Genomic DNA, 20,799 nt, shown 5'->3' with positions numbered 1-20,799 from the left:
AGCGCCCCCGTGTGGTTCAGGGGCGAAGTGCCGCACCGCAACAGCACCTGGTGAGTGAGCGTGTGTGCGTGAGACGCGGCATATGCAGTGTTTCGCAGGCACGTGTGGCGAGATTATCTGCGTATGTGGAAGGGATTTCCACTGCAAAATGTGTCTCTCACGGATACATATGAAATGTTTCGCACACACATACACACAGATGACCACATGTTTGCAACCTCCAACGTGTTAATTTAACGTAATATATTATATATAGCTAAAAGTTGAAACCGATGAAAAGACCGGTAAACGAGCCAGCAGATACAGCCGTCTTAAATGAGCGTCACAAACTGTGATTTCCGCATTTTTGCGATTTTGCTTATGTGTCCTTACTGAAAATAAACAGCAAATCTAATAAAATTACAATTAATGCTAAATTGTCCTGATTTAACTGTTCGTCCTCATAATTCTATTTACTTAAAAAACATTTCAGTAATGATAGTTTACTTGTTTATGTACTCATCCTCTCAGTTCATAACTTGATGTTTTGGATTACATGATGCATACCTCTTCCTGTTTTATCCCATCTTTTTCCCATTCAATCTGTGACACAAACCTGTGACTTTGACCATGACAGATTAGTAAATAACAGCATCATCTCAAAGAAGGAAACCAACCAAAAGCACTTTTATTTTCAACAGGTGTGTAAAGATGATTCCTCAAAAGGACCCCATAGACCATTGTCAGGTGTCTCACTCCCCAGCACAGAGTTTACACTGTCCAGTGTAGGGTTTCCTGAAAGGTACAGTGAAACACAAAAGCGAATGTATACTCTTCTACCAGATGTATCTGCGTATGTGGAAGGGATTTCCACTGCAAAATGCCTGTAGCCCCGCCCTCTTGGAACAGAGGCATTACCTGAGATGTAAGGCGAGGTCATTGTGTGTGTGTGTGTGTGTGTGTGTGTGTGTGTGTGTGTGTGTGTGAACCCTGTCAGTTTCTATCAAGACCACTTTCTGAACCTCTAACGTAGTGTTATCCTTCTACCTAAAGTATTGTAGACACACTAGCAGTCACACTTACAGCCAGCTCCTGAAAACCACATGGGCATCAGGAGCTATGAAACGCTGCACATCTAAACCTTTCAATTGCACTTACTAAGTACAGTCAGTGGGACTAAAACAGATGCAGTTGTATACTAAGCAATGAAAGCAATGAGTAAGGAGTTTTCTGAAAAACAGTTACAAGGAGATGCCAGTACAGTATGTGGTTTTCAGTTTCAGTTGGTCTGACAGTTGTGTAAGGACACATTTTGAATACCCATCAGGAAGAAATTATGCAAACATCTGACAAGGGAACCCAAACAGACAAAAGTCTACTTTATTTCATGTTACTGTCATTTTGAAGACACTTCATGTAAGCAAGTCATATCGCCACACACACTGTAAAGATAGGTCTGTTTGCTCTGAAGTCTTACTGTATGTAAATTCATGATTAGCTTGAATTGCACTTATTTTTTTTTTCATTCACATACAATTGGCAACATTTCATTATAAACAATTGACTTTTTTATAAAAAAGACAAAAAAATTTACAGCAAGGATCATACAAAACGCACAACACACAGTCTCAACAGAATTGCTCCGATAGGCCCAACCCACAGACTCCACTCTGAACGCGGGTCAAGCCAGATATCTGCTGAAATCGGAATAAACCAACAACAAACTTTGGTTCTACCAACAATTACAGCCTACTTCCCTGGAGGCAAAGGCATTTCTGTGGAAACACCTGGACATTTTATAAATACGTACTGATCATTGTTAGATATGTTTATGTTCCTATGGGAACGTGAAATGCACAGTGCCACACAGAATCAGACCCTCCGCCCAATCACATCCAAACAGTCCCTCGCCCTCAGCTGCCCAAGGAGCCAACAAGCACCAGCATCACAGCATGCTGGTCAACCAATAAGCACAGCGCCTTTCTGCCGGGGCGGAGAGACGGCCACCTCTGCTGCTAGGTGCGTTATGCCCCTAGAGAGAGCTCAGCTCATTAGGATTAGTGTACAGAAAGTAGAATCCTTCTTTTGTGGTCAGCAAGGAAAAAAAACATCTTGCCTGGGTGTTGTTGCTGTTGTTTTTTTTTTTTTTTAAAGAAAAGTAGACTTTCTATTGGTTGAATTTACCCTCCCCTAGAGGGACCCTTCTGCTCACTCCACACAGACGGCTGGTCAGTGGTGCCCTGTGAAGAACCGACACACACTCACATACATACAGCAATTAATCCAATTAAAGTCCGCTGACAACGGGGGATTTGCTACTGTGTGCAGTAATCATATTGTGTGTGTGTGTGTGTGTGTGTGTGTGTGTGTTGGGGTGGGGGACGATGGAGGCAGGGGTCTGCTTGCTTTGGGCCTCACCAGCTCAGGGGCAGGCTAGGACAGCTCTTCTGCCCGTACGGGTCCGCTGAGGGACCGAGCAAAGCTCTATCCCTCCCACAGGTCACGCGGTCACTGATCCACGCACAGGCAGCTCCTGGAAGCTGTGAGGGATGGGGATTGTATCTGAAGCGTAAGTGTTGGTTCCTATTGAGCGGCACAAAAGGATTCGGTTCAATCCAAAAGCTGGCAACCCTGTTAAAAACACGTTCTCCTGCTTTTGCGCTCCAACATCCCTCTCTCCGGGGCCTCATGCTCATCACACACATCATCTACAATCGGTAATCTATATCTATCTTCTGCTGGGAGAAATCTGCACTCAGCACATGTTCCTATAATAAGACTTAGGGCTGGTTTTGCATATCCGCAAGTACCTATTGGAGGGCCTGTGAGACGTTTAAAAAAAGAGGATGTTTCTGAGAGTGAACGCCCTCTGTATGATTAAAGAGTATTCCACTCCATTCAATGACATCATCATCTCTGGGTAAATGCAATCCACAAGCAAAAACACAAGAGTGCATAATAAAGTGTGGGTCAGGGTGGGACTCGAGCCCACACAGTCCCAGCTCCTGCGCTGGGAAAGAACCAGACGCCACCTGAGGCGCTGCCACGCAGCAGGGCCCCGGTGTCCCCACCCCAATTAAAGCCCTGTCTTGCAGCCGATTTGCTGCTGGAGCGACATTTGATTTGAGCTCCTGTCCAATCAGTCACTTCAATTACACAAAATAGGGCCTAATTAAAGCCAGGTGTCTATGAGTCTTTAGTGCCAACCTGAGTTTGAAGTGAGAATCTCACCCACTCAAGCGTCTGTTCACTGCATTTACCCAACGAGCCAACGAAAAACACCAACTGCCAAGGCACTGCGTTTGACTTCCTGTCTGAGACAATTTGATCGGACTGGAGAGTCATTCAGTTGTATTAGAGATTTCCATGTTGGCTGTCTTTTGCAGTAAGTGTGTGTTATAGTGCACTGTTAGGGAAGGCATGAGGAAGTGAGGAAAGGGGAGTTGATATTCTATTATTCAGTGTATTTAAGTAGTGTGTCACACTCCTCATCCTGATAGGCCACTAAAGTGCACATGTGACAGGAATGGGAGAGGACCAATGGGACAGTCACAGAGTCGTGGGACTTGAAGGACAGCGCCTCCTGCAGGTTGGGAGGCCGGGGCACAGAGCAGGACAGGGTGGGGTGCGGGGCCCCCCCCTTCCCCTCGCTCAGAGAGGCCAGCAGGGCACTGCTGAGGGGGAGGGGGAGGGGGAGGGGGGTGGATGGCGTGGTGGGCGGGGCCTCAGAGCTTGTTGGCGTACAGCGTGTCCTCCTCGCTCTCGCTCTCGTCCTGGAATTCGTGGCTCAGCAGGGACTTCTTGGAGCCCATGGAGGTGAGGCGGATCTCGTCCTCGTAGTCGTCGCGGTGCTGCCGCAGCCGGTGGAAGCCGTCCTTCTGCCGGTTGGATTTGGCGGAGCACACGCACCAGATGATGCAGGCGGTGACCACCAGCGCTGTCATGGAGGCTGCTGCAAGGGGGGGGTAGGGGGGGGGAGCAGCGTGAGACAGCAGATCCAGCACAAATCTCCCCCTGCACATCACTCCCACCAATCCCTGAATGCTACAGAAACGCTGAAGGACGAGGATCTTCCATCTGATTGGCTATGCCTCCCTGCTCCCGCCTACCTGCTGTAGCCACCACAAACTCCCGGGGCAGGCCGAAGATGCGGTCGTCCATGTCGAACTCGATGATAATGGAGCTGGCAGCTTCGTATGATGACACAAACACCTAGATGAGACAGGATGTTTTACACACTTCACACACACGGCCACTACACCTCACCAGTTTGTGCCACAAATCTGCATTTCCAAAAATCTCACAGTAGAATGCTGGGTCTCTTGTACTGATGGGAGTAGACAAGCGATCTCCTTGGGTCTCGTCCCTACATAGGCATGGCTCTGACTCACCTCTTTTCGCTGCTGCTGGTACCCCTCAGCTAGGGCCTCGATGTTATGAGCCCCAGGGGCAAGCAGAGCGTGGAAATACCCCCCTTCATTGGAGAAAACCCGCACACCGCCATTCAGCACGATCATGGCCCCCTCAATCGGCTTCCCACTCTTATCCTTCACCTGGCCCCTCACACCCTTATGCGCCTGGGAGAGAGAGAGGGGGAGTGAGCATTACCTTCTTCAAAACATTAAAAAACTGCAGGGCAAATATTTCCAATTCAATTCAGTTTGCAGCAAACAGAGAGAAAGTGCAGGTGTAAGACTGAGCAGTCACATCTCCCACACCATCTGATTGGACAGCACTGGTGACCCCGCCCAGCTCCACTGACCTCCACCAGCATGCTGAGCAAGGACTTCCTGTTCTCCGCCCACAGCAGGGAGAGCTGGTCCGCAGCTGGAAACAGGCAGCAGCTGGTGTAGACAGCGATCTCAGGACAGTGTCCAAAATCCACACTGAAATCCTGAGAGCAAAACAAACACGTCATGTCAGCATCACTCACACACCTCTACACACACATACTCACGCGTGCACCCATACATGCACGCATACCCACTCCCACCCACACACCCATAAACATATGCCTGACACGTACGCACACCCAACACACTCGCGCTCACACAAACGGAGGGAAAGGTCGCACCTTCATACTGCCCATATGACTGTGCCACTCCGCTGCCCGAAGGACTCCACCCGGAATGTTCTCCACTGGAATCATATACACAAACAGACTGAACGTTAGCACGAAGTGGGAGCAGAAGAAGAAGGAGGATCAGAACATTAAGAAGCAAGAAGAGAGACAGACAGAATGTCAGGGAGGAAGAGAAGCAAACAGTCAGACAAAAAGAAAGATTCAGGGGAAGGTCCTGTAGGAGAGCACCTTCAACTAAGCTGCACCCAACTCCTAGACTTCACACCCAGGAACCCTACCTACCTTGGCTGTTTGGACACCCGGGACGGCCCAAGTGCATTGTGGGATGGTTGTTGGCATAAACCGAAGCCAGGTACTTCAGCGTGTCTTCATTCTCCACTGTGTGTAAACATCAGGAAAGAGACATGAGAACTTTTCGTGCGTCAATGTGCTAGTCATAAGCAGCAGGTTAGGGACGGCGTTTACCTGGCTGAACAGGCTTGTTATACGGGTATGTGGCCAGCAGAGACCCGCCATCCAGGGCCACAGAGAGAGCAAAGCCTTTCTCCAGGATTAGCCCCTTGACTGCCTGGGTCTCGGGCTGCACCTCTAGGTAGTGCTGTGTTGCGTTTCCTGCACAGCACAGACAAGCACCTCATCATCATCATCATCATCATCACCTCACAATAAACAAGCACAAACGCATACCTCATTATTACACCACAATAAACAGGTACACAAACATACCTCATTACCACATTGCAGGTACCCAAACAGACACCTCATTACAGCACAATAAACAGCTACACAAACATACCTCATTATTACATCACAATAAACAGATACACAGGTACTTCATGATTACATCACAATAAAAAAAGAAAAACAACACGAAAGCATGTACCCTGCACCTTAACCATGTAATGACATCACTATGAGCAGGATGTAAGGCCTGGAAACAGGGACTGACCAAAGAAATCTGTGTCCAGGTCCTTGCCGTGGGCATTTGTCTGACCCACTGTGGAAGTGCAGTGCTTCTCCTGGGCAAGCTCTCGCCCGTCAGGGTTTACGAGGGGCAGGATCACGATCCTTGTGTTGTCAATCAACTGCCGGAGGAGAAGAGAGAGGAAGAAAGGTCAGGAGGAGGAGGACAGGTTTCTGACTCCAGCAGCTGAGCATCTCTGTGAGCTCACAGCGCCCCACCTTGGTGAGCGCCGGACTCTTGCCGTAATTGATGCACAGGAACGCCGCAAACTCCAGCAGCAGCTCCGTCCCCACAGGCGCGTTGCCGTGGATACCGCCCACGAATCGGATCTTGGGCTCAGCGGGCTCCTCCTCCTCCGGCTTGTTGGAGATCTCCAGGGCCCAGATGATCCGGAACTCCCAGCTCCGCCCCAGACTGGAGGGGAACCAATCAGAGCGGAGAAGTGAGTTTTCAGCGGCCTGCGCAGAGCGCACGGGTCGTACGCAGGACGTAAATGCAGACGTGAGGCCGGGGGGAGAGCAGCGTTACTTGTGCAGGCGCGTGATCTTGGGGAAGTTGTAGGTGAGGCCGCGCAGGAACTCGGACAGCTCGTTGTAGGGCCGGTAGCGGAAGCTGCTCTGCGTGGCGGTGCTCTGCAGCAGCCGGTCCAGGCCACGCTCGGACGACAGCTCCTTGATGAAGCGCTGGAACTCCTCCTCCGCGGGGCCCGTCTCCTCGCTGCGCACCCGGGTCAGCCGGAAGTCCACCACCTCCACCCCCTCCTCAGGCACCGTGGCGTAGACCGTGACGGGGGTGTACCTGCGGACGGGAGAGCGTCGGAGTCTCTCAGAGAGAGGACAGGTAGGCGGGGTCCTTGTGAAGAAGAGCCTTCACCACCTCTCCCTTGAACCTAATTGTAACTGTTGTTAATCACTTAATTGTGTGCACTGGTGTTAATTTGTAAGGGTACCAGTTTATTGGCTAACAAGCCACACCTCACTAATTGGAAGGCAGATTAAGTACAAGTGTGGCTGCAGAGCAGAGGAGGCTCACTTTGTCCCTGCTTTGGACTTGAATAGGCTGGTTTCTCTGTCTGTTTGGATTTTAAAATAAATTATTGGTTTTTAACCTTTTGTTTTTGCTCATTTATGAGAGAAATGGCTGCCAGCTTCTCTACAGTCCTTTGCGCCCCCCTGCTCACCCGCGCGCGGACGCCGTCAGCTGGTACGTCCCCGGCACCAGGAGGCGCCAGTAGTCACCCGCCTTGTCGGTGGTGACGGGGTGGTCCACCTCTGCCACCGTGATGGTGGCGTTGGAGATCCCCGTCCCGTCTTTGCTGTCCATCACCGTCCCTTTCAATCCCCTGTGCACCTGCCAGTCAGAGAGTCAGAGAGAGGAGTCACTGCACTCGAGAGCGACAACCTGAACAATTACACTGCACTGAGGCTGTGAGACACACAGAGAGGAAAGGAGAGGGAGAGGGAGACAGGGACAGCGAGGACAGAAAGACAGAGGAAGAGCAGGAATAGAGAGAGGGAGGGAAAGGGGGAGAGAAAGGGAGGGAGGGAGGGAAAGAGAAAGGGAGGGAGGGAAAGGGAGGGAGAGAGAGAAAGGGAGGGAGGGAGGGAAAGGGGGAGAGAAAGGGAGGGAGGGAGGGAGAGAAAGGGAGGGGGGGAGGGAAAGGGGAAGAGAAAGGGAGGGAGGGAAAGGGGGGGGAGAGAGAGGGAGGGAGGGGGGGAGAGGGGGGGAAGGGGGAGGGGGAGAGAGAGAGAGGGAGGGAAAGGGGGAGGGGGGGAGGGGGAGGGAGGAAGAGGGAGGGAGGGAGAAAAAGGGAGGAAGAGGGAGGGAGGGGGAGAGAGAGGGAGGGAGGGAGGGAGGGGGAGAGAGAGGGAGGGAGGGAGGGAGGGGGAGAGAGAGGGGGGGAGCAGCGGACCTGGTGGATGAACTGAAGCAGGGCGTGGCGGTTCTGTTCCCAATACATCGGAAGGTCTTTGGCCAGGGGGTACTTGATGCAGCCCAGCTCAATGGTCACCTCAAAGCAGTTGGTGTTGAGGTAGTTCCAGTCCTGCATGCCCCCTACGGGTCGCAGTGAGGATACAAGCACTCAGATCCACACACTCTCGTATGGACATTCAGCCTGTGGATGCACTGTGATCTATAACCAGTGTGTGAAATACCCGGTGGCAATCGGGGGGTCCTCCCTACCCATACCTGCCAACATTTAGGGTTTCAAAATACAGGAGGTTTTTTTGGCGGGGAGGGGGGGTGGATAGTAAATAAATTAGTAAATAAATAATTGTATGTGGTGTGTGGATTGTGTGTGTAGATTGTGTTTCATAGTGTTTCCAGTGTTACGCTGAAGTCTTACACAGACTCAATACGCAATATACAAGATTTCATGGATGCAAGTCATGGCAATCAACTAAGCTATACACACTTTCCACACACATCACCAAGGCTTAGGCTATATCGTTCATGTCAGCCCTATGTTGGGGACTGCAGAAATTTGCTGTGATTTCAAAACCTGATTACTCGACATTGGAAAGGATAAGTTCTGCTGTTTATTTTGATATGCGTTGTGAAGCGATAGGGACTTCGTGACTTGTTCAACCGAGAAGCAGGAGTGTGAAAATGGGTGAAGAAATTAGTAAAGATATTACTTTGCAGAAGTTTGATCTGTCTTCATAACGTGATTACTTCGGTATGTACAAATATGTGACTAGCATCATTACAAAGCTCCGGTTCCGCTCTTTCTTGTGATACGTGTTCCGTATCTATGCAATGACGAGTTCATGAGTAATTCAAACAAGAGTATTGGGTGTGGAGATGGACGCAGAACTGTATGCAGATTGTAACTATGATTAAATTTGATGTAAACTCAAAATGATTTTTCTAGCCAACACTTCGTCGTACAGCCAAACAACTAGCATCGTTAACGATGAATAGCCTACTTTGTAAGCAATTCAGCCAAGAGGAAGGGATATGAATTTAGACGCAGGCTGCGTCTGTCGGGCTTTAAGGGTTAAAAGACATTTTTAGTGACAATTGCAAATGACATAATTTTTTTAAAGGTTTTTCAGAGACCCCCCAAAATTTTGCTGTGGAGGCTTTCAGGGGTCTCAAGTGTCAATCAAGGGGTCTCGGACCCCCCGAGACCCCCCGTATTACGCACCCGGTCAATAACCAAATCTTAATGGCAGCATGTCTAAGAGAACAGTATACCTTTGCACAGGTAATAGCTTAATGTCTGCTGTATGACAGCAATTGCACTCCTTGTGGTAATATTTCCCATAATGATGCTACATTTCATGGATCAGAACTACTAATTCTGTGTTTGTGTGGCTAATTGCCTAACCCTATTGTAAGTACTTTTTGTGTGTCTGCCAAATGACTGACTGTAAATGTGAATATACAGGTGTTAAAGGTGAGCCATCTCCATGGAGCCACACCAACCTGGCACATTGTACCAGCCCGCCCCGTTGGTGATGCCATCAGGGAAGAACTCGGAGGGGTAAATCTCTGCACACGGCTTGCCTGCTTTCATCAGTGGGTTTCCCTGCACACACGCACGCACGCGCACACACGCACACACACACACGCACGCACACACACACGCACACACCAGAGAACACAGACACACACAAGAATACAAGTGAATACACAAATATATTTGTAACAGAAGCGCAAATTCAGGCCGCCTGGCTTTCAGATCTCTTCCACTCTAACCTCAATTCAAAACACACATCAAAAATATGCCTCAGACGTTTAGAATGATGTAACCAAAGAGCTGTGTTTGTGTACATGAGCTCAAATGTGTGCATGTGAGAGTGTGTGCGTGTGTTGATATGGAAGCTCAGAGGGCGAAGCTTACCTGAGCATATGCCAGTGACACCATCTTAAACACGGCGTCATCGGGAGACTGGCTGTAGGCCTTCACGCCCTGAGCGTTGTCATCATAGGGGTAGTTCACCACCAGAGACCCTGCAGGGAACATCCCAAAAACAGCTCAGGTCAGCATCCCAAGCCTGGCACACACAGGCTCGCTACACCACACTGACCTTCACAAAACTCTGGCTGCCACCCAGAATGAACACACATGCCTCAATTTGTCTGCTTCCCAGACGTGTCTTTTTTTACTCCGGCAAAAACCAAATTAATCGCTTGAAGGCCAGAAAACTGCCGACGCCAGCTCTGTTACCAGCATGTCCTCGGAATGAACCTTGGATCGCTGTTTTTGGAGGGAAGCTTCCAAACAGAAGAATTACCCATGTTAGGGCCCCAAAACTGTAATCTCTGGCGTTTCAGAAGGTCTGTGGGAAGTGACTGAAAGTCAGGAACATCCTAATTTCCAACCGCCACACGTTCCCCTCTGACCCCCACCCCCGCTCCCCTGCCCCCTGAGAAAGCCTGGAGCGTCACGTTCACGCCCTGGGAGGAGTCAGGGGAGGGCCCGCGCTAAACGGCCAGCAAGGCTGGCGTGCAGACTTGCCTCCGTGCAGGTTGGCGGACAGCACGAAGTGGTGCTTGCTCATCCAGTTCATCACCGCGATGGTCTCGGGCTGCCTGGGGTCCGGGATGGAGAGGAACTGGTCCGGAAAGTTCCGGTTCAGGTCGAAGTTGTTGCTGTTGTTGCGCCCGGCGTAACCCTTGATATCTCCTGAAAGGGGCGAGAACAAATTTAGGGGGTTTGTCCATCACCCCTTGTCCGTGTCCCGCTCACAAAAGATCAGTTTCACCTTTGAAACTTGCTGTTTTCTAACACAGTGTAAAATTACATTATTACTGCCATTTTTAATTACATTACATTATTAATGCCATTGTACAGCTGGATATTCACTGAGGTAATTCTGGGTTAAGTACCTTCCCCAGGTACAACAGTAGTGACCCAGGAGGGAACTGAACCAGCAACCTTTCAGTTATGAGGCCAGCGCCTTACCACTATGCCCTTATCACTGCTGCCCAGAGAAAAATGGACCAATCAGAAAGAAGCACAGATTAACTGAAACAAATCGGTGTGCCAACCAGGTGCTTTCTAACACACAAAGGCCGGGATGTCAGGGTGGGTAGTGCCGTACCTTCCTGCGCAACCTCGTACCCGTCCGGGTTCATGGAGGGCATGATGTGGATGCGGGTGCTGTTGACAAGCTGCGTGACCTCAGGGTCGCTTCCATAGTTACGGCACAGGTACTCGATGAGGTTGAGGAGCACCTCCCTCCCGACCACCTCGTTCCCGTGCATGTTGCCGATGTATTTGAACTCGGGTTCACCTGGAGATGGAGAGAGGAGAGGAGAGGAGAGGAGAGGAGAGCTGAGGCGAGATGGCCCTACTGTGGTCTTGTCCTGTGGTGTTGTGCCGTAATCTGGCCCTGCTGTGGTACCTTTCTCTTCGACGCCTGGGTTGTCGGAGATCTCCATGACGTACAGCTCGCGGTTCTCCACGGACTTGCCGATGGAGTAGAGTTTGGCGATGGCGGGGTAGTCGGTGCTGTAGCGCCGCAGGAAGAGCTCCATGTCAGAGTAGTGGTGGTGGCGGAAGTCCTGGGGCTGCAGGGGCTGCTGCTCCGGCGGGACCGTGTGGGCCGTGCTCCCGTTAGAGGCCGGGGTCTCACCGCTGCCCCCAGAGGGAGTGGTGGGAACTGCAGGGGTGGAGGCAGTGGTGGAGGGCGGGGTTTCCTCTGTCACCGGAGCCAGGGTGAAGTTGAGCTCCGTGGCCTTGCCCTCTACCACCTGCACGCCAACTACAGTCAAGGGCAGGTACCTAAAAAAGGGTGCATGCACAGAGCAGATCAGACTTGGGGCTTACCTTTTAGACTCTGATGTCTCAATAAGCGCTTTGTTTACGGCACAGTAAGACCTCATGTTATCCAGTGGTCTAGCTGGCCCCCAAAACTCAGCTGTAAGCATGATCTCATCCGTGAATATTCCACCCAAAACTATGCTCTGCGATAGGCCAAACCCATACCCTGTGATTAAAGGAGGAGATCGGCCAGATTAACAGGACATGTAATCATATTCTTCAGATGGAAAGACATGAGGGGGTGGGAGTGAGGGATAGGGATGTGGGCAAAAGGGGTGGGAATACAAGGCGGGGATATGGGCAGACAGGCATGGGGGGTTGGGACATGTGGGACAGGGATATGGGAAGGTAGGTGGGGGGGACATGAGGGGGAAGACGTGACGGGCCCCTGGGGACTGCAATCCACCCTGCCACTCACCCGGGGGCACTAGCTGTGATGTTGTAGGTCCCCGGCAGCAGCAGGCGGTAATAGTCCCCAAACTTCCACGTGGTCACGTTGTGGTTGATGCCTGTGACCTCTATCCTCACGTCAGAGAGCGCAGTCCCGTTCCTGGCTTCTTTGACGTAGCCACGAACGCCAATGTGCGCCTAGGAGGGTAGGAACGCGGAGACCAACACTTCCCATGAGCACCCTGTCCACTCTATGCAGCGTGTCAATGAAGCGTAGGGATCAGGGCTTTCTCACTTCAGAGGAGAGCCCAGTGCTCACTGGGACAGACGAGCCATTACCTGTTCCATGTAGGCCAGCAGGGACTCGCGGTTATTGTCCCACTCCGTCTGCAGCTGTGCGACTGGGGGATGCTTACAGCACGTCAGCTCCATGGTGATCTCCAGGCAGTTCCCCTTCAGGTAGTTATAGTCCTGCATCCCTCCTAAACAAGGATAACAACATAACACTTAGCTTTTTAATGTCATTGGAGACCCTAAGAAACGTAGTCAGAGGTTACTCCTCCTGTAGCAGGCCACTCCGGAATAGAAACAGCCAATCAGCAGGCCACAACAGAGGAGAAACAGCCAATCAGGTCCGACACAGAGAGCATCTGTGCAGATCCTAATGGACTTTCTGAACGTACCCATTTCTGTACATTGCTCTGCATGGAGACTGCATTCTCCACTGTGCTAGGGAGGAATCGTCAACATTCCTGGGGCATGAGATTTAGCCCAGCTGATTAACTGAGGTATGTGTGTGTGTGTGTGTGTGTGTGTGTGTACACTTTGGGGGTGGGGGGGGGGGGGGGTGTAGTGCTTTGTGTGTATGTGAGAGGGTGTATGTTCTGTAACTGCAGTATTTTGTGTGTGTTTGTATATGTGTGTGTATGCACATGTTTATGTTACGCTTGTGTTTGTTTTTCTGTAATTTTGTCATGGTTGAAGAAAATGTGTAATAAAAATAAAACTAAATCCCTAGCATTCATCTTAACATTGATTATGAGATATAACTGTGGAAACAATGAAACAAGCACACAGGGGTAAGCACAGCCCCAGGCAGGCTGTTCCGTTACCCAGAAGCTGTTGGAACACGCTTTCTGTGGCGTGGTGCCACCTGGCCTTGCCTGACCCCCTTATTCCGAGCTCCACAGGCCCTGATCGGCATGAGAGAGCGCTCTGGAAGCTGCAGCCGGAAACCAGAGAGTCGCACAGACAAACTGCCCACAACTTCCTGTCTACACAAACAAACACGGCACTGTGGGACACCGATGCCTGCCTCTGGAGGGACTCCCCACTCAGCGGTGCAGAGACACGTATGCCTGTTCCCATAGCAATGGAGTAGGCCACGATGGGTGAGGCCTTCACATGCTGACAATGGAATTTGACACTACAGACAGCGTCGAGAGAGCTTGCGCAACATGAATTTCACAACGGGTGGATCATAAACCGCCGGATCAGCGAGGGCCTCAAAAACAAAAACACTCCACCTTGGTGCGGGGGGGGAGTAAACTGCTCAGGAATAAACATGACCAAAACACGAGAGTGTGCTTCCTGTTACTTTCAGCAGATCACATCAAACAAACGGTCTGAGCTGTCTTGTGTAGAGAAGCGTGTTTGCAGAGCAGCACTTGGTCAACTTAAGGCTTGGTGCCAGCCTAGATGCTGCTGTGACCAAGAGACACGGTCCAACGGACTGATCTACGCTTCCTCTCTCCCAAAAAGACTGAGCTTGCTCAGTGAGCGAACAAGATGGCTGACGACGGGAGCCGCCGTGCGATAGCGCTGTCACATAAAGGACGCATGTTCTGCACTCCACACACCTTTCACGCTTTCAGTCAGATGCAGAAACGCACTTTAATATATTCAACACTTTTGATCATAAAGCCACGTGTGCTTCAGATGTAGAGTTATGAGGTTTCAGAAAACTCACTGTGAGGTTTCTAATAAACGGCAATGGCAAATCTGGCAAATGGATTAACTCTTACATAAGGGCAGCTGTGTGATGTAGGGATGCTGGAGAGTGAAGGACAGACCAGGGGCCCCTCAGTAACACGCGCTGCTGCTGTCAGTCTGTTCAACACAAGCCCAGCTGCACGGCGACGCAGGCCCTGCGCAGAGCCCGCAGTAAGACCCAACATCCACCAATCACGAGCGTCCCTTGCCTGGCCGCACCCCTGCACACCCATATGCCCTGAGGGAGCCGGCATTTCAAGCAGTCCTCAAACACTTCAGAGTGAAACCCAGGTGAGCCTACCTGTTGGCTCTGCCGGAGAAACCTGTGAGAGTGCAGTTATGAGGGCGGTGTTAAATTGCTGAAAACCAGGTGCTTCGCATCTTTCAGATCCCATCCGCAGTTGGTAAGCTCAGTCATTACACAAGGGGCAGGAAAAACGAGCCGAGGATAGTTGCGCTATCTGACCCAGATAGCTGTGCTACACTCTGGCAATATCACCTGGACTGGATCAAGACACTCACACGCGCTTGCATGTACACACACACACACACACACCCTCAATACCGCTATTCCTGCTGCTCTTTAAAAGTCCTCAGAGAGAGTCCTTCTCTCAGGGACACCACAATGCAGCGAGCTACAGGGAACAGTGCAGCGAGCTACAGGGAACAGTGCAGTGAGCTACAGGCGAGCCCAACTCAATCTGAGCCTGCGCTGGGACAGTGTGCTCAGGCCTATGCAGCCAGAGCTTTATAAATAAACAGTAATAACACTGGTCCCTCTGTGACTGCTCCATCTGAAGCACTGCCAGTGACATTGAGATATACAGTAGTGTACATACTTGGCTTCCTTTAGTTTTCTAGGCTGTCTAGTTTAAGATTAGCATAGGTTAACTTGTGGTAGAGCTTGAATGCTGTTGCTCACACTCACAGGGCCAGAACAACACTGGTGATGTTCAGTGTTGTTAGTCTGGTCTGACACTGCTGCTCACTTAAATCGGACGGATACACTTCTCTTCTCCTGTTCTGGAAGTTCCCCCTGACCACAGTATTTTTCTGTGAAGGTCAAGCATGCCGTTTCTGCTGACATCTCAGCCCCAACCCCCATCCTCCATCACAAGCGGTGCCTAAACCACGTCACCCTGGAGACACACTGTGCAAACGGGCAGCCAAAGGCCGTGTGCTCCACAGAGCCTGAAGAGCCCGTGATCTGTACAGCCCCCACCATCAGCTGTCTCCATCACATGATCACCAGGGTGATGAGTGTGAGCAAAGGTCTGTTGGGCAGGAGCTAGGTCCTGCTCCATTTTTTTACATCTCCTTTTTTTCCTGTGTTTGGAATGCCTGCCTGTAGACTCTCCCCACCTTAAGAACGGACGCTCCACTCATACTGTTCTTTTTCCTGTTGGTCACACCCTTCCTTCTTCGGCTCTTAATTAACGAATCAGTGTCAGTGTGATGCACTAGTGAAATATCATCTTAGTTTTCATCTTTGTAAACTTAACTACCCCCACATGGAATGGGTGGCTTGTGTCCTTGAGAATTTGATTGACATTCTTCCCCATGCATGCTTCCACAGCAAATAAGGCCAAAAGTGATCTTCAAGAATAGACTTCAAGACTTCAAGAACAGTTCCAATAAACCTCATCCATCCAATAATTTAGCCCTCTCAAAAAATACAAACGCACTTCTCGAATTTCAGCTGGCTGTCGGACACCAACCCTGGGAGTATTTATACTCTGTGAGGTGTCCAGTGAGTCTGTTCATCATTGCTGGGGAATGCCAGCTGTTGCTCCTCTAAGACCTCACTGTTGCGTCACATTGTAAACCTGAGAAGGAGGTGACTGATGCTGTGACACTCACACAGCAGCACACCGGTTGCTGTGCTGTGGGCGTGCTTGATAAACCGCCGCGCCGCACTGAGCATCTTGTGGTCGCTTGAGCACTCCACGTACAGGCTGGGGGTAAACACGATTTTCCTGCTACCGTGGAACACAAGGAAGAGGGGGTCAAACTCACCTCTGCTTGGGGGGGGTGACCAATCCATATGATATGTTTGATGTTTCCTCTGAAATCGATCAGTTTCTCAGCCAATTTAAGAAGCTGGACTGTGTTAAAATCACTTCCAGCCTTGGCAAACACAATCTGGCCAAGAGTCGTCCACACAACGATATGCTCCTAGATACTGTCGAGCATCGTAACAACAACATCTGCCATTCTTATGCGAGAATGGTGCGCAAACTAAAACATCTATTCAGCTGTTTAAACCAGAAAGCGTTCTCTTTAAGAACAATCTTTTCTAGATAACCTCCAAGCGATTCATTCGACACCTTCATGCAGGTCTTGCTCTGAGCTTGCTAAAAACCAGCATGTTGCACCTCATTTCCTTCCTGTGGGCTGGGGAAACTGCATGTCAGCAGATGGCTCTATATACACAGCAAAAATTTGATTCTTTGAATCTCCCTTGGCAGATAATGTGGGCAAATGTGACCGGCCAGGAGTTTAGTGTCCCTCGTCCTCACCTTCTCCCTGACCATGATGTGAGTGGGGGTTCCCACATTGCATGTACAGGATATAGGATATATTAGGATATAGGATGATGTCGGATGCACCGATTACTCATGTGTGCATGGCCTCTAATCCGTCTGCACTAACAGCTCCCCCTGGCTTCTGTTCACCACACACGTGTCACACAGCACACACACACACATCACACAACACACGCATGACCCAGCTGTCCCCTGCTCTCTCTCTGGACCCTTAGTACGGCACGCCATCACAGCCCGTAGATTCTGACATCCGGTCCCCTCTGACAGGTAAAACAAGCTCCACCTGGGGCCTTCTGCTCACCTGGTAGGGGTTTCATTGGCTCGTTTCGGAAATAATACACCACCTCTTTCTGGACTTACACGCACACCAGTGCCATCCTATACTTCACTTCAGCCCTTCTGCTGATCTGAGACACACCTGTCCTAGAGACACTGGGCTTCCGTGTATGTTCACAGCAGTTCCTGCAGGGGGCACTCTAATGCACAACCACCACAGAGGCAGGAGAAACTCTCCCGGCTGGACTGAGTGTGGGCTATGAGCTGACCACATACCGGAGGCTGAGAGGGGGAGATCCGGAAAAGACAGCACCACAGGGACAGAAGCTCTGCCTGACAAAGAGTCAGGATTCACATCTTAAATCTACCTGTGTCCACCGCCAATCTGCCCGAATGCAGCGAGAGCAATGTGCCACAGCACACAGACCTGAGTTTCTGCTTGTGTGACTGACACAAATTAGTACCTCAGACACTATGTGGATCAGGTTCCCCACAGCGGTGTGAGTTGAGATGGGATTACACTGCGCATAAATGTAACCTGAGCACAGAGCCGTGCACAGAGTGCAGGTCGAACCCTTTGTACTGAGCACAGGTGTGGATTTACCTGGCCGTGTGTCACACGGCTATGCACCCAAACCGAAGCTCCACGCTGCAGGGCTCTCCGAAACCAAACGAACAGCCGCACCGCTGCTGCCCGAGTCAACGGTGCCTCGCCTGTGCGGATTCAACCTGCACGTTCTGGAACTTTCTGCAGTGCTAGAACTCAACAGCACCTCCTAGCGTCACTACTCCCTCTCTATGAGCCACCGCTACAGTGATGAGCCCACAGCCTCTCTCCTGGAGTCAGCGAGCGAGGCCAGACGACTGCAGCGGCCCTCGGCTTTCCCACACTCCTCTGTCAATCGGTGACATCATCTGATGAAGGTGTGAACGAGGCAACTGTGCAAGCGTGCTCTCATTTCAGGCAGAAAACTGTGCATTTTCAGCACACACACCTGATGGCCAGTGGAGCACTTTCTAGTGTTGTCTGGAGCAGTTGGTGAAACACACACTTCAACTTGAAGAGATCTGGCCAAATATAATACAGCACTGTCAGATACACAATAAAAACATAGGATGAACACACCCTTTGAAACCACACAAGCCCTGGGCCAACCAACAAACTGTGGGCTCAGACCAACCTACGGCAGAAACATCTTGCCTCAGATAACGCTGACCCTGGGTCAGTGAAAAAATAATGCCTTGCTCAGGTATAGCTGACCTACAGTTAACACAACACTGGAATTTGTTGATACATGAGTAAGCAGCAAAAAAAAAAAAAAAAAAAAACACAATCCACCATTCCTATGCATTTAAAATGATGGCTACCCCGTCATTTTCTACAGTGTGAGCTGACGTTTCACACATTTAATAAACATGACCTCATATTAAAAGACTGAGAAATTCTTATTAATCATTAGGCCTCTGCCAATAAAATCTCTTCATTAAAATCAGGCACTGTACTAAACATCAACAAAAAAGAATTACATAATGTACTGACACCAACAGCAGCAACAACAGATCAACGACTAACAAAACATGCAAATGTAAGAACAGTGAAGTTGATTTAATGAGATTCTATAACAGGAAGTTGAGTCCATCAGGCCGCCCTGACATTAACAGCTCCGAGGCAAAATCAACACATGACTCAGGAACTGGGGAAAGCAGCTTCAAAAGGGTCTGTCACCATGGCAACGGAAAACCTGCTCTCAGTATCAATAAAGGCATGTGACTGTCAGGATGACGGTGGGGGTCGGACGAGCGCACAAAAAGACTAACGTTAAACGGTACGAAAACGGAAAAAGGAGCTCACCGGACACGTCGTACCACTCGGCCCCGTTTGTGATGCCGTCCTTGAACCTCTCCTGAGGGCTGTCCGGGCATTTAGGGTCCCCCGTTCTCATGACGGGGTTGTGTTGTGCGTAGGTCAGCGCCAGGTGTCGGAAGAGCGCGTCATCGGAGGAGCGGCTGTAATGCCCCTCCGGGTCGTGAGAGGGGGAGTCGTCGAAGGGGTAGCTGGCCACAACGGTGCCGCCGTGCAGGTTCCCGGACAGGACGAACCTACAAGAGAGCACCAACGCTTTAAGCATGGCGAGCAAAGCAGCTCTATTATGTTTAGTTTTAGCCGTTTGGTAAACCACACTACAATGCGCTCCATGGGTATCAGACGCATCTTGGAGGGCTTGCACGAAAACAAACATAGATTACGTGACATTTCCATAACTTCACACGTTTGTAAAAACTTTGCAAGTGTGTAGGGTGCATTTTAGAAGACTGCAGATGATAATTGTTTTGCTTTCATAAGACACCGTTATCTCAAGGTGACAGTTTTCTTCGAAGGCGACTTTAGTGACACCCAAGTGCTACCGAGAACTATGTTTCTAGCTCAATGATTAAAACATTTCAACCTACGAAACAATCGTTAGGTTAGCAGGGGGGCATTTTAAATGTTTAGGCTAGTAGTGAGCTACAATATATAAACTGTATAACATGCACTGTATTACCCAATTGTTTCGAACAGTTAAAAGGGAAATGCTTTTGTTATATTTAGTATGACAATGGAGCTACAACCGGAGTTAAATATAGCTGATAGAAAAAAAAACTAGGCTAGGCGGCATCGGCATTATACAAGCGAACAACACAGTGTGGTGAAAGTTCAGAGATCTGACTAGATAGCAGGATACTTTACTTGTTTTCCAGGATCCATTTAATGACGGCCACAACTTCTGGAATGTCCTCATTTCGGACGTTTATAGTGTCAAACTGGTCGGGGAAACTTCTGTTTAAGTCGATGTTTTTGGCATTCTCCCGGCCTCCGTTTTCGCCCCGACAGTCCCCTTCCACTGACTTCTCAAAGCCGTCCGGATTCATGCTGGGCATGATGTATATATCGGTGTTGTTGACCAGTTCCGTTACCCTCGGATCCTCTCCATATCTGGTCAGCAGGTGCTCCACCAGGTACACCAAAACCTGTCGGGACACCGTCTCGTCCCCGTGCATGTTCCCCACGTATTTTACTTTAGGTTTCCCTGGGACATCCGCGGCGGCGTTCTGTGTAATTCTCATCACCCATAACTCCCTTCCCTGTACCGACTGGCCCACGCTGGACAAATTAGCAATATGAGGGTATTTTTGGGCCAAAGACTTCAGGAGCCGAGTTAGATCGGCGTAATTGTAGTATTTATTGTAGGATTCAGCCTCATCTGTCGACCTCATCGCAGCCCTAGCCTCGCACACAGCGGAGGGGTTGAGAGAGAGTAGCGTTACAGAAACAATAACAAAAAGAACCAAAGCCGGGAGTGTGTACAGCTGCCCTTGTTTTAGTAGCGCCATTTTTCTGGGGGTCCTTCCCACTCTCACCCTCGTCGAAAATTGCAATCTTCTCTGTCCCTAACGTTATCTACCCCCGATCAGCTTCCTCCCTATCCCCAACTTCCTTTTAACCTCTGATAGGGGCGGATATTTGCGTGACGTCAGCATCCTGGAGGAGGGACATGTTTTAAGGACACGCTGTCGAGATGAAAGGCAGAAATCTATTACAGTCTTTCTCAATTGTTTAGAGTTTAGACATTGTGACATTTCTGTATGAGCTCATTTATCAAACCGCTAAAACCACTCGTGCAAAACACCAATCCCGTTTTACTTCTCTTATATTGCAATTCCAGTTCACTCTTTTGCAAAGCACTTCGTACACAGCCACCAGCCGAGTCTTCTTTCAACTATGCACACAAATACACAAAGTATGTTGACATAT

The 20,799-nt window shown here is 50.0% G+C and overlaps 1 protein-coding gene across 1 annotated transcript; it reads right to left on the bottom strand.

The window, feature by feature from the left end:
• Window positions 1-3,665: 3,665 nt before the first annotated feature.
• On the bottom strand, window positions 3,666-20,488 carry cpda (carboxypeptidase D, a). The gene is made up of 21 exons (XM_036536289.1): window positions 19,735-20,488; window positions 18,859-19,106; window positions 12,532-12,674; window positions 12,221-12,390; window positions 11,384-11,763; window positions 11,081-11,272; window positions 10,495-10,662; window positions 9,877-9,986; window positions 9,459-9,561; window positions 7,939-8,081; window positions 7,207-7,376; window positions 6,555-6,824; window positions 6,245-6,440; window positions 6,012-6,147; window positions 5,528-5,674; window positions 5,345-5,440; window positions 5,054-5,118; window positions 4,742-4,873; window positions 4,371-4,556; window positions 4,089-4,191; window positions 3,666-3,931 (listed from the first exon to the last, which is right to left on the bottom strand). The coding sequence occupies exons 1-21, from the start codon at window positions 20,376-20,378 to the stop codon at window positions 3,705-3,707; spliced, it is 4,029 nt and encodes a 1,342-aa protein (XP_036392182.1). The 5' UTR covers window positions 20,379-20,488; the 3' UTR covers window positions 3,666-3,704.
• Window positions 20,489-20,799: the final 311 nt, after the last annotated feature.

The sequence above is a fragment of the Megalops cyprinoides genome, chromosome 9, assembly GCF_013368585.1.
Source record: "Megalops cyprinoides isolate fMegCyp1 chromosome 9, fMegCyp1.pri, whole genome shotgun sequence".
NCBI classification, from domain to species: Eukaryota; Metazoa; Chordata; class Actinopteri; order Elopiformes; family Megalopidae; genus Megalops; species Megalops cyprinoides.
The sequence above is the reverse complement of the archived record's forward strand: the minus strand, read 5'-3'. Positions and strand labels throughout refer to the sequence as shown.